A 15251-nucleotide genomic window follows, 5' to 3' on the forward strand; every position below is an offset into this window, starting at 1 on the left:
TATGTCTTTCAGATTTGCTTCTGTTATGACTATTTAACACTAGGTGCTAGGTCCTTAACTCTCAGTATATATTCAACTCCAAAGAGAAAGGTAATAGGACCAATTCACTATCATCTCTGAGAGGCAGAGTACTCATGTTCACAAGGTTCTTGCCATTCTATAAATTGACTGTTCATAAATCAGTTGCCCACTCTGGTAAAATCAGCTATGACCTAGCAAGGTATCTGACAGCCAGTGGAGACTTAATAAAGGGAACTGTTTTAAAATTGGCAATAGGAATACAGCAGTCATTAGGGCTATTCACAAATATTCCCATTCTGCTAGGCACAAAGCTGGATTACATATCCAGCAACCACATTGACCATATAACTTGCTTTGGCAAAATAAATGTGAATGGGGCCGGAATATGTCACTTAGAAGTCGTTGCATGATTTGTCAAGTTCTTTTTGCCTTGTTGCAATGATCGTACTAGTACATGTTGAAACAGAGCCTACATTATCCTCAGTCCCTTGGTGACAGCACTAAACAGAGCTGCCTGCCAACTCACATTGGACATGTAGCTTGAGCAGAAAATGATCTTTCATTAAGCCTCTGAGATTTAGGAGTTGTTTTCTCATCACAGCATAATCTTATATATGCTCACGAATACAGGGATTAGTAACTATTCTTAAACTTGGCCCACTGAGTATTATACAACAGATAATTGCCATCCCCAAGGGGAGGCCCAGAAATAGGTGGGAGATACTATGGAGGCTGAAAGGGGGAAAAGGCCAAGAAGTCCTACAACTGGGGTGAGAGCCAGAGAAATAATGCTTATTACTGTTGATTTAAATCTATATTTACCCTTTGAAAACATGGGATATATTTACATCAGAAAACACTTTAGAACCTTTGCCCAATAAAACTACTTTATAGGAGATAACACATTATAAGGAGTTTGTTATTTTTATTCAAGGAATTTTGAGTAAGTAAATTCCTTTAGCTCACATTCAGCATGAATCTGACACATAGCAAATTATATTCTGTGGCAAATAAGATTATAGAGGGTTCCATTATATAATGACTGTAGCATGATCTAGCAGTTTATATGTCCCTCAGAGTATACACAACATAGAGATGTAAATTCTTTTAAGTGCAATTCTGCATAAATAGACTTTCTATGCTGCATTGCCAAACTTGGATCTAGAAAATGATAAAGTTAAAGTACAGATGCCTACAGTTACAATCATAAAAATGTAATTGCTGAGAAAAAAATTATTTCTGATCCATTGGAGGAATTTATTGCAGAGAGATGCAACTGTGTAAGTTATCACACAGAGAAAATGAAAGCAAATGATGGAAATATATCCCAGGCTGAACATCCCTGCAAAATGACCTAGTGATTTACCTGTGCTCAAGAGGAAAAAAAATGGATTAAAGATAAATCAGATTTTGTGGGAAGACTCTGATAACTATAAAAAGAGGAGACTAAAGATTTATGAATAAATGAATTTAAAAGTCAGAGAGACATAACAGTATCTATGACTAATTACTTCAAAAATTAGAATGTAATTATGACTTTGAGTGATATATACAGGAGGTAAGTAATTTCTGTGGAATCCTGAATGCCAAGGAATACAACATGATGAAAAATAATGAGGAAAGGTAGGAATTTTTTAACAGAGCTACTAAATTGATAATTTTTTCTGATGGCAGCATAAACCTAAAGAATATAGACTTCTTTTGGAATATTTTCCAGTATAATCAAAGACTTTATTATATGCTTAAAATAAATCATGCAGCTGAATTAAACTCTATTGGGGAAAAAAAGAATATGATGAGACATTTAGTGAGATATCCTAAAAAAACACCTTAAATATAATTTAATGGAATATTTTACTTGTGTCGATAGATGATACATGATCAAAGTGACAGAAAAAGGCTGAGCATCAAATCCAAAAACAGTCATTAATTTAAATTAATAACTCTTGACTTTGAAATGCACTGGTTTTTGATAAGGAGAATCCAATTATGAAAAAATCAGGGGTGTGGCCAAACAATTTTGTTGTAATAGAATTCTACTTTATGGGATAGTTCCTGCTCATAGGATAAATTCTATCAATTATTAATTGCTATTCAATTTGACTTTAATGTTGTTAAGACCTAGAAATTTTTTTGTAGCTGGGATATTGGTGAAGTAGTAGATCAAACTGCTTTTTAAAAAATCAGTAAACATTTTCAGAAATGTTGTAAACAATCCTACAGAAGATAAAATTAGCAATTATACTCACGTCTATTTCTTTTTCTTAGGAACTATCTGACACATAACAAGTACTCATTTTCCTCTCCCTGTGTGGTAGGTTGAATTATAAACCCCAGAAAAAAAAACATATTTTTAATCCTAATCCATTCCTGTGGGTGTGAACCCAATGTAAATAGGACCTTTGAAGATGTTATTTTTAGTTAAACTGTGGCACAACTGAATGAAGTTGGGCCTTAATCCTATTACTGGAGGCTTTATAAAGAGAAAGCCATGTGGAAGAGCAAGAAACTGGAAATCAACAAAACTCAGAAGAGAAAAGAGATGACATTGCCATGTGATGGGAAAGTCAAGGAACCCAAGGATTTCTGGCCAGTCAGAAAGCCACAGACCCTGAGAAGAATCAAGCCTTCCAACTTCCAAAACCATGAGCCAATAAATTCCTGTAGTTAAGCCAAGCCATTGTGTGGTATTTGTCATAGCAGCCGAGAAACTAAGATATGCTAACTTACCAACTTGCCTCACCTACTGACTCACACAACTCTGAATAGCAAAATGTCTGAATGGGGGTACCACATCATAAGCCCTCTAAAATGAGCATAATCACACTTTAAGAAAAAAGAGAGTTAAATTTCTTTCCAGTCAAATAAAATTGCTTTTGGGTCATTTCCAACCTTTTAATTTTCTGACTGGACTCAATAAATATTTATAAATGGTTATAATAGTTCTAGAGCCTGCCAGAAGGCATACACACATACACACACACACACACACACACACACACACACAAACTGAAAAGAATACCCTTTGATGTGAACTTACTCAACATACTCTCTACTGACTGCTATTGGAATCTACTTGACTAAAGGAAAACATCTATTGGTTTTAGTTAGAATATGAAAAGTAGTTTTTCCCTAATAATACTTTATCTGTTATAAGCAATATGTCAGCAGCTTTTGCTATTAGAACTCTGTCTTAGTTTGCTAATGCTGCAGAATGCAAAACACCAGAGATGGATAGGCTTTTATAAAATGGGGGTTTATTTCAATACACAGTTACAGTCTTAAGGCCACAAAGTGTCCAAGGTAACACCTCAGCAATCGGGTACCTTCACCGGAGGATGGCCAGTGGCGTCCGGAAAACCTCTGTTAGCTAGGAAGGCAGCTGGCATCTGCTCCAAAGCTCTGGCCTCAAAACGGCTTCCTCCCAGGACGTTCCTCTCTAGCAAGCTTGCTCCTCTTCAAAACATCACTCCCAGCTGCACTCAGTTTCCTCTCTTTGAGTCAGCTCATTTATATAGCTCCACTGATCAAGGCCCACCCTGAATGGGCGGGGCCACACCTCCATGGGAACATCTCATCAAAATCATCACCGACAGCTGGGTGGGGCACACTCCAAGCAAATCTAACCAGCACCAAAACGTCTGTCCCACAAGACTACAAAGACAATGGCATTTGGGGGACACAATACATTCAAACTGGCACAAACTCCTAACTGGCCAACTCTAATATTCCATTGTAATGGAACAAATAAGGCTTATGCAGTGGCATTAACGTACTTGCCTTCATCAGCCATCTGCAAAATGAAGATCTTTTACCCATCTGACACTTCGCAATTGCATAAGAGCAAAATCTTAAATTAGTTGTGAAAATGCACTTAAAACTTTCCTCAAAACTTGATGATATCTTTGGAAAAGCACAAAAATTCTGTCTTGACCACTTACTTTTCCACTTAGTAACTAATCCTACAGGAATAATATGAATTGGTGACCAAAACTGATACACACAGATGTTCAGCACAGCATTATTTATAATAGTAAAAAAAAAAAAAAAAGAAAAGAAAAGAAAGAAACAACCTAAATGTCCAAAAACAAGAGAACAAGAGGCTAGTTAAATTAATTATGGTGCACCCATATGATGGATAAATAAATAGCAATTTTATTAAATCATGCTTACAAAAAATGGGGAAATTACCAAAATATCATTTTAAATTAAAAAGTGAGATAAAACCTACATATGCCTTGTAGGTTATATATATATATAAAGTACCATGAATATAATAAAAATCACCCACAATTTTACTATACTGGAAATAAATGCACCAAAATATCAGTGGTTTTCTCTTGGTAGTAAAATTATGAGTGGTTTTCTATTCTCTTGATTTTTTTGTTTATATCTTTTTTTTAATTTTTTTGTCTTTTCCAGTTCTTTTCAGTGAACTTTAATTATCAATAAAACAGTAAATAAGGTTTTCTTGTTTTTTTTCTTAACATGGAACCATTCAGTGGCTGGCTGTTGGGGATTGAATCATGTATCCAACAAAAGATGTTTTTCTTAATCTTAATCCACATTCCTATGAGTGCTAACCCATTTGTAAAGAGGACGTTTTTGAAGTTGTTATCATTGAGGTGTGGCCAAATTGCATTGGGATGGGTCTTGATCAATATTCCCAAAGGCCTTATAAAGAGAGGAATTTCAGACAGTCAGAGAAGCCAGAAGACATGGAAGCCAGAAGTCAGAGAAGGACACAGGAAGAAGCCAGAAGTCAGTGGAAACCAGAAGAGCAGAAACAATGAGGAGAGTGCCACGTGACTGGAGGCAGAGATGCCAGTCAAGAACCCCAAGGATTGCAGCAAGCCAGCACCAAAACTCTACAGACTTCAGGAAAAAAGCATGGCCTTGCCAATGCCTTGACCTTGGACTTCTTGCGTCTGAAACTGTGAGACAATAAATGCTTGTTGATTAAAACCAATTCATAGAGTGGTATCTGTTAGAGAAGCTCTGGCAAACTAAAAGAGTGACTAATAAGGACTTTAATGGAGTCTCCATAGTCATCTAGTAGCAATTTCATAACAGATATTAGCACAATTAAGACTGCCAGAGTTAATGATTAAGCTACCATCAGTAAGGCATATGTTTTCAACTGTCTTTCCAGCAGCAAATATAGACTTACGTTAAGTAAAAACTTGTACAAAGTCTATTCTCTGAGCTACCACCATGCCCACCATCTACCTCACAAAGAAGATAAGCAGAACGTTTTTAAGTAACCAGAAGTAAGGTTGGTTGTAGCTTCTCACCCAAGTAACCCTTAAGTACTTCAAAGCCTTGGAAAAAGGGACAATTTTACTTATGAGACATCATGCAGGTTAAGCCTAAAGGGAAGTTCATTCACATATTTTGGGTTAAGGACAAAAAACTCAAATGCATACCATTATATAAGTTTCTGCAAGTTTCTCTTTTTAAAAATCCAATACAAAAAATCTACATTTATATAATAAATATGTCAGAGAATCATTATGCATATTATGAAAGGATAGTTCACTTTATAAATGTCTTTATCACAGAATTCCTTTAAATAGTTGTTTTTATCATATGTTTGGTGTTTCAAAGATAATTTCCTATTTGACAAATAAGCCACCACACATCTTGTGGCAAGACACTGAAGTTCTCCAGACCTCAGTTTTCTCATCTATATAATAAAGATGGTTTTAACCACACTGCCTGCCTCACTCAGTTTTTGATGTCTATCATACAAAATAATTTATATAAAAGTACTTTAAAAACTATACGCACAAAACAAAATTTTAAAAATAAAAAACAATTTATATACATATTATTACTGCTGTTACTGTTAAGAGATTCTGGGGGAAGAAACTTTCAGAGTTTTATTACTATCAGTAGTACTAATAATAGTATTTAAACATTTTAAGTTAAAATAGGGCAATTTTAGATGATATATTTTTGTACAAAAATCAAATCTTTCCTTTGTCCGTTATCCATTTCCCCATGTTTTCTTGTTCTCTTGCAGTTACTACATGTTTAATTTCCCTGGTATTAATAATACCTGGATGATGAGAGGTTCCAGTAGCTTCTCTACAGTGAACGTTTGGACCTGCAGATCCTGAGGATCAATATTCAGTGAGACTGGCGTTTCAGCTGACATGCTGCCTGTGCACAAAAACAAAAAGACACTTATCAGTAAAGAAAAATACTTTCTAAAAGTGAGCACTCAGGAAAATCACGCAGTAGGTGAAAATGGTGTTCGGCATCTCTTTCTGAGCCCTCAGCTGCAGCCCTCAGAAGACTGGTTGCAGAGGCCATCGCCAGAGAGATGAGATATTCCCCTGACTGTTCTCCAAGCTCATGATCTCTGGGCTTAGATCCACTAGCAGAATAATCTATACAAGTATGTTCAAATTAAATTAGTAACCCATCCTGGGTGGGTTTGCATCTAATCTGGGGTCTTAAGTTTAAAAGACTGAGTGGGAGTGACATGAGAGTTCTTTGACTTCTGTGAAATCGCAGCACTAAGGCAGCCTGCACCCATATTTTGCCCACTCCAGTCAATGCTGACACAGATGAGGAGCCAGGTAGGATGTGGAAGCTATATGTTGCAAAACTACTTGTTTGGGGGATTGTTTTATTTGTGGGTTTTGATTGGAAAACTAGTTGGAGACAATTTACTTTCCTGTACAAAAAAGAAACATATATATTAGCATAGTTGTTAGAAAAAGAGGGAAGCCTAAAGCACTGATATTTGGGCAAGATAAAATAAGAAAAAAGAGAATTAAAAGCTTTTCTTTAAGGCATTAACCTTAATCTTAAAAGCAACTCAGTGAGATTTTGCATATGCAGGCATATATATGTATATATCAAATGACCATATGTAGCATATCATAGCATATTCAGATTAACACATCCAACATGAAGAATACTTGCCAAATCACTAAACCCACAAATTTGGATTAAGTTGTTCACAGTCAGTAATCAACCAGCAAGTGTTTACTAAAGAACCACAGAGATAAACAGTAAGAAACATACATGTTCCTAATTATAACTTGGTCCCTAAGAGAAACATGTATCATATCAAGGCAAAAACTTTTCCTCTTAGCCTCACCTATTTTATTGTACAGTTTCCTATATACACAAGCAAAGAGAACACAAAAATCTGCCTCTAAAAAATACCGATAGTCCCTATGATACCCATGCAAACCAAACCAAAAAAAAGAAATAAAAAGAATTAAATTTAGTTTCTCTGTTTATTATTTCAAATGTGGGGGTGGATGATTGTTTTCTTTTTAATGGACTGACTGGCTCTGTGAATGGACAGATGGAGGTATAGATGAATGAATGAGTGAATGAGTGAGTGAATGAAAAAGTGAACACACATTTTTATGGTGTCTCTCTTATCCAAGGTCAATCACTGCAACTCCCCTCTAAATCTCAGTGATTCTGGGAGGGAGGATTGTTCCCTTTCCTATGTCCTGCCTCCAAGACCCATGTTCCCTCCCAAGACCCTCTGAGAGCTACCCCATTCTCCTCTTAGCGTTCTAACCTCCTCCTGGTCTATTCAACAAAATCAGCATCTCTTTTCTCTTCAACCTCTTCCACTCTACTGGATCCACAAATGTACGGTTGAGCATACTCCAAGATAATAATGACCTCTACCTGTGTGTGTGTATATGTGGAAGTGAAAGATCAGTGCTTCACCAAGGCCTTTCCACACTGTACACCTGGTACACATGCAGAGAGAGAGAAAATCATCCAATGACTAAGAAGTCATCTCTGGCTCTTATCTTAATATACTCTAATTCTTAGATTAATAACATAATTTGTTTTTTAAAAAATAGAGGCAAATACTGCAGAGTCACAGAAGCCTGACTGTTCTTCAGATGATACGCCATATGATTACACTCCTCAATTCTCTTAATATAAAAATGGATATTTAGAGTATCCTTGAGAATAATAGCAATCTGCCAAAAAGCTGTCCTCTTTAGAAATATAACATGAAATTTGTAATAATCAAAATAGTGAATTTCAAATATACTTATAATTCTTTCATGTGTCTTTGCAAAGTTTGCTATTAGAAACAAAAATAATTGCACTGAAAATCTCAAAGGAACCAATTTTGACAAATCTAATAATTTAGAAAAGCATTTAAGTACAATTATATATTACAAGGTTGACTATACTATTTTTAAAAACTAACATATGTTACTTTGTGCATTGTATCAAAATATTTTCTAGGCAATTCAGGAATTATAATAAGCAATTTGAAGTGGTAGGGGAATAATTTTTTTACCATGTCCTAGAATTACTTCTAGTCATGTTTTCAAATAACCACAATGTATTATTAATTCATCCACTAAAAATACTGTAAATACTGGGGGAACTATATAAAACTCACTGGCATTGTTGATTTCAAGGATAGAGTACACTTCCTGAAATGTATCACATTCCTAGACTGTCTTCTTGTTGAACAGAACCCAACTGGCATTCCCGGGATCCCCGTGACACCTTTGAGACTGGCTAGTGTGTTCTTGCTCTCAGCCTATGCTTACTTCTATCGCAAGCCGCTTGCACAAAGTGCCTATAATTTCTTTGCTTTTTAAAAGCCTTGAAAAAATAATTATTAAAGTATTAGCAAAAAGATATTATTTGAATTTCTTTTCAAATGAAATTCTAAATTACCATTATTATTTATGATAATATCAATATATAAGGACACAAAGCCCTACAATTTAGCCCTTTGCTGTCTTAATTCTCTCTCGTTTTTAATAGTTTTATTTCAGTTCTAAAAGTAGAATTCTAAAGGTTTGTTTTCTCAGCCATTCAGCTGAAATGTAGGAGATACACTTCAAGAACATCTCCAAACAGTATTGTCAAATGGCTTCTCCCAAATGCCATTTCTAGGAATGAAATGTTTTGTTTTGTTTTTCTGTTTTTCAATCATTCCACCTACCACTTTGATTCCCTTTATCACAAGCAAAAATATATTGACAAATAGGATATTCCCATGGTGATCTTTCTGCATAGCCCAGAGCCAATCTGTGCAATAAGCTATGTTCTTCAGTCCCTATAACCTTAGTGTTCTACCAAGTAAGTGCACACAAAGGGGTTAACTTGTTACCCTCCTCATGACAGGTACTTTTCTATAAATAAATCAAGTCAAGGTTGCTGACATAGCTTTGTTCTGTTATCTCAGGAACAAGAAGTAGAGGATACAGTTGTGAACTAAAATAAGATCTAAGTGAACCTTCACAGCCTTGAGAAACATGTCCTTTCACTGCAGAATTCACAGTAGGTTTCCAAATCTACATTGAGTACCAAAAATTGGAGATAAGGAAAATAAACAATTAAGGGTGGTTAAAAAAAAAAATCATCCACATCACATGTAATCCTTCTAGAAGAGAGTTTTTCAGCCATGAAATAATAGACAAACCTAATTTAGCCAAAGTATCTCCTGAGTCTGTGTTCATGTCTTTTAATACCCATTAAATTATAAAATTCCAAACCCAACACGTCCTTGAAGAATCTTAGCTACATATAATTATTATTCTTTTACTAAATGCTGTTTCTTATAAAATCTTTCTGATCTTTTTGTATTTATCCTATTCAGTAAACCCAATTGATTAGAGATCAGTGCAATAACAAGCAGAAAACTACAGAATTTTGCAGGCAAGGTCAAAGTCTAATAAACTGTTACCAATCTCTTATAGCAATACCACAATTATGAATCCAAAAAAAAAAAATCCTACTAGGTTGTGGGTGTTATATTCCAAGGCATTTGCATTTTATAATCCAAAAACTCTTAAGAGTTAGGGGTATTACCCAAACAATTTACAAATACTTCCTACAACATTCTTCATTTTAACAATATACTGGGTGTAGACGCCTAGAAATGATGAGAAGCTTACTGTGCCATTAGATGCCAAGAATAACTTTCATAAAGTTCTTCCCTATATTGAGTTGAAATCTGCTATCCTTTAAATTCTATCCAATAGAAACAGTTTTATAAAGTGGGAGAAGTACAGGCTCTGGAGACAGCCACACCTAGAATAAAGTCTCAGGTTTTAGAAGCAAAGGAGGAGAAAAAAATCTCTTCCCTGTAGTAATAGAGGACTCGAGGGATAGACCTCAAGGCAGGGCAAACCCACTCATGTGGATCCTTCCCTCCACCCCAGACTGTTTGTCTACAATGCCTGAATTCTCTTTACTCCATTTTATCCCTACTTAAAATGAACTATCAATTTTAGATTCATTTCATTTAATAAGCATTTCATTTTTTTACTGCAGTTAACACTGAGAGGTCATAGGATGCCACACATTGTCACTCATTAGTGTGAACTAGCTCATTGCTTTCCACCTGACTCCTTGTTATAGCTCACCTACATTATATTTCAGTCATGCTCTGGTGACACAGGACAGGGATACTAGAAGGTCAGAGAGATATATACAGAGACCAGTGAAAAACTTCACTTATTTCCAAATATTTCCTAGGCATGGCCATTCCCCCTCAAACATTAAAGAGAAACTTTTTCTCACCTATTCCTCCTCCCTACTGTAATATGTGACACCCTCCCCCCTCCAAAACCCAGAGCTCAGGATCCAGGAAAACTGTAATTTTTCTACATAAATTGGCATGTTCTTGTAGGATGGTTTGGAAACCTAACCATCTATAACATGGTTTCTATAGAAAAGTCTCTAATACCAACTATTTAATTTAAAAAAAAAAAAGCTTTGTAACACAACTAGTTTATAAAGTGACAGCTGATTCTTCTTTAGGATTACTAAGGCCCATGATATAGTCATCATACTTACCTAAGATAAGCTAACTTTGTACTCACTGTTCAGTTCAACTGTTCAGGTCTTTTTGTCAAGGATTCGTGCTAACCCAGGTCTCCCCATCATATATTTGGACAATTAATTTTTATTTGCCTAAATACACAATTTTATTTTATCCTCCTAACATTTTATCTTGTAAAATCTGGACTTTTATTCCTGTCTGACAAAATTGATTTTAGAGAACCCAACATATTAACATCCCCTCCCACTTTTCTGTGTACCCATTAATTTGTTCGATATAAATTTTACAGTTCCCAATTAGGCCATTGAATAGGTCAGGGCCAGGCAGAAAACCTGATTTTGATACCATTAGAAATCTCTTTACAGATAAATAATGATCAATTAATAAACATCTTTGGTGTGGTTTTTTTCAACCAGTTATGAATCACTTTTATATGAAATAATCCATTCTTTCTCATTTTGTCAATAAATTATCACAGGAGGATTTGTCAAATGCTTTACTAAACCTTCTTCCTATTTAAGAACTCAGTTTTTTTAAAAAGACAGATTGACATAACTTGTTCTTGGAAAATCCATGCTAGCTCCTAGCAGCATTTATTTATATCTTAATTCTGCATTTTCCTGCAATTTGGCACCTAGATGTTCTAATTTTAGAGGCTACATTTTTGCTTCTTTTGGAAATAAGGATATATGCCCTTCTCCTGCTTTGGGGCAGTTCTGTCATTTCTCAGTGACTGCTGGGAGAGGTTCTGTGATCATATCTGCAGATAATTTTAGAATTCAGGGATATACTTCTTCAGGATATACTTTCTTCACCTAATTTGAAGAGGCTAGACAATCTCCTTTATGTTCAGCTTCTAGAGTTTCAGTTTTTTAATTAATTGAAAAACGCTCTTAAATAATATAAGATTCAACAATGTGAAAACTGTCTCCCTCACATTCCTTCCTCCAGTCACCTGATTTCACCCCCAGAGGCAATTACTATGGTCAGCTTCTCATATCGTCCCAGAGATTTCATATATCTTGCTGTCATATAAGTATTTACATTTTAATGCAAATTATAACATACTTGCTTTTCCCACATAACTCAACTCTCTCATATCAATGTTAGTTAAACCCTTGCCAATTTGACGTGATAGTTTATGTGTATTTACTGCCATCTATTAATCTCATATCATCTGGCTCATGCAGAGGATTTATTCCTTCTTTATTTTTTCTCTTTTTCTCCAACTATAGCTTTGAAATGCCCTTTTTCTTTTCTTCAGCATGTACTGCCAGCCTTAGCAAATGGAAAGTGCTTTAGCCTTCCCAAGATTATTTTTCTTGTTTCTGCCATTCTATTTTATTTGCTTTCACTTACATGTCCCTCTTCCCATCTTTGATCCATATTCTTTTAAATTTAAGCTTGCTACACAGATACACTGAGATTTTGTGTTATCAATGCTGTTGTTCAATGACTATTACGGAGCACCTATATACATCAGCACTATCCTGGATTCTGGTGAAAGAAAAAGCTGTAAAACTCAAGACTTGCCAACTTTGTATTTTCTTTCTTCATCTTCAATTCATCACATTCCTCTTATGTCATATATAGCCCCTTGGAATCATACTTACTGTTCATCTGAAATTGTTAAAATTTGCTTCTTTTCAAGTCTAGGATAGATGTCTAACATCGTCTTATTTATGATTAACACCTCCACAAAAAAATGGTCACTTTCTCCCAAACCTGCCTCCAAACCTCATATGTTGGAAGAGTCCATGAGGCCAAGCCAACACCTACCCTTATGAACACACTCAGGGTACCCGGACCCTGATTGCCTGCTCAGCCAGCTCAAGTCGACTTCCAGTGCCTGTATCAGCCTCTTCCTAGAGCAATTCTTCCAAGGGTAGATGACTCAGTATGCCCATTCCTAGGCCTGAGAGGTGGTCAAGAGGCAGTTGTTTGCTGATGAGTATGGATGGAATTGGATATGTAGGCTAGCCTGTCCACTTGCATGTGTTCAAGGACCCTCAAGCACAACGAAACAAAATAAAGTTTCAGTGCCTGAGAGATTTCAAATGGAGCTGAGAGGTCATTCTGGAGGTTATTCTTATGCATTACATAGATATCTCTTTTTAGTTTTTAGTGTATTAGAATAGGTAGAAGGAAATACCTGAAACTGTTGAACTACAACCCATAGCATTGATTCTTGAAGACAATTGTATAACTATATAGCTTACACTGTGTGACCATGTGACTGTGAAAACCTTGTGGTTCACATGCCCTTCATCCAGTGTATGGACAGATGAGTAGAAAAATGAAGACAAAACGTAAATGAATAATAGGGAGAGATGGGGGTATGGGATGTTTTAGGTGTTCTTTTTCACTTTAACTTTTATTCTTATTCTTTTTTGTGTGTAGTAATGAAATTGTTCAAAATTGATTGTGGTGATGAATGCACAACCATATGATGGTACTGTGAACAACTGATTGTACACCATGGATGATTGTATGGTATGTGAATATATCTCAAGAAAATTGAATTTAAAAAAAGTCATCTGTTTTTCCACTTTTAAGGGAAGACTTCCTGCATTTTTTTCAAAATATATCATCTAACTATATTGCTATGACAGTTCTTAATCTATACCAGGAAAGCCCTTGATCTAATAAGCTTCAGCAATAATATCACTTCTCTTTCTCTCTCCTTTTACCCTATCTGATTGTCCTCCACTATAATTCTTTCCTTAAGCTGAAGGGTTTCTATGCAAGAGTGTGTATTCATTATATGTATATTTCTCTGCCCTTTTTATTAAAATTATCTTTGAACATTTAACATTCCATTCATGAGAAAATAAATAAATTTTTTTAAAAAAATGTTCAGTTCATGTTTTATTGATATCTCAGAGATTATATTTAAGTTGTGTTTTTCTGATTACCAATATATTTATAACTGACCATCTTCCATGTTATTTTCTCCCGGGAATTACTATGTATCACTTCTTTCTATGCCCTATTTATTGTCATACACACACACACACACACACACACACGAAGATGCACACACTTACTCATGCATCCTCAAGTTTAAGTGCTCTGATCATATCAACAAATCTTGCAAAAAAAATCCATGAGCCCCATTCTTAATAAACTCTATTTCGTGAAATATAAAGGGAAAACATTTTCAGTAGATAACAATCCTCACCAGCACCACAAATATTAATTTTTGCCTCATACCATACACTTCCAAATTATCAGAAGAAAAGGTCAACAACTTGTGGAAGGTTGCAAAGTCCTGAAATAATCTTATGAAAGAGAGCATTGAGTTTTCATTAACAATTTATCTTGCATGCATAACTAAACTTTGTAAGGCCCCCTCTGCCCTACCTCCAACCTACAGAAGTAGTAGCATAATGCAGTCAGGAATAATGTGAAGGACTGGAACCAAATGCTACTTGGCAAATAAAATCATCACAAAGAGGTTTAAACAAAGAAAATGAAAAGGGTCATGCAGGATTTAATGCACAGTATTGTCACCCTGATGTTATACAATTTAGTCTTGGCCAGGGTGAAATAAAATGGGAAGAGGACAACTATAATATAAAACTTCCACTACACTCTATTTACACATCTGTTTTCTAAGACTGCCATTGTCCCCACTCAGCCCCACCTTCATGCTTCTGATGCAATCATTTGCTAGCTTGTTTGGCCTGTCCAGAAAGTACACACATCTTCTACTCACTGGTAAACAAAGGGATGTGAAGTTTTTCAGAGTCAATAAGATCAAGAAATTGCTTGATATCATATGTGATGGGGGAATAGTTAGGTTTCATTCTTTTCAGATGTTCTTCTTTACAAACACCTCCCATGTGTTTATTTAAAGGTAGAAGTCTGTGTAAGCTTTTTCTTCTAGTCTTTGGGTGTGAGATCACAGGCACCCCTAGACTGTAAGTCATCATTCATTTATTCATCTATTCAACTTACATTTATTGAGTATAAAATGTACTCATGTTCTTAAACTTTATCCATTCTTGTGGGTGTGAACCAATTGTAAATAGGATCTCTCAGTGAGGTTACTTCAGTTAAGTTATGGCCCAACTGAATCAGGCTGGGTTTTAATCCTGTTACTGGAGTCCTTTATAAGCAGAATGAAATTCAGAAAGACAGAGAGGAAGCAGCCAGAAGCCTGAAGTCAATGGAACCAAGAGGCTGCTATGTGCATTTTCATGTGACAGAAAAGCCAAGGACCAAGTATCACTGGAAGCCAGCCCTAGAATGCCACAGTCTACTGGGAGAAAGCTCCACCTTGGTGACACCTTAATTTTGGACTTCTCCTAGCCTCAAAACAATGCACCAATAAATTCCCATTCTTTAAGCCAACTCATTGCATGGTATTTGTTTTAACAACTAGGAAACCCAAAGAAGTATCTACTTCATGACAGTCATGCCA

General features: G+C 35.6%; 1 protein-coding gene across 3 annotated transcripts in view; it reads right to left on the bottom strand.

Moving 5' to 3' along the window:
* CTNNA3 (catenin alpha 3) overlaps positions 1-15251 on the bottom strand; it is a 1946492-nt gene that overhangs the window by 1897502 nt on the left and 33739 nt on the right. For all 3 annotated transcript variants that reach the window (XM_037805370.1, XM_037805369.1, XM_037805371.1), the window contains exon 2: positions 6083-6186. In XM_037805370.1, coding sequence (XP_037661298.1) covers positions 6083-6181 — 99 coding nt within the window. In that variant the 5' untranslated portion in view covers positions 6182-6186. The remainder of the gene's footprint in view (positions 1-6082; positions 6187-15251) is intronic.

This window comes from Choloepus didactylus, chromosome 15 (genome assembly GCF_015220235.1).
Source record: "Choloepus didactylus isolate mChoDid1 chromosome 15, mChoDid1.pri, whole genome shotgun sequence".
NCBI lineage: Eukaryota > Metazoa > Chordata > Mammalia > Pilosa > Megalonychidae > Choloepus > Choloepus didactylus.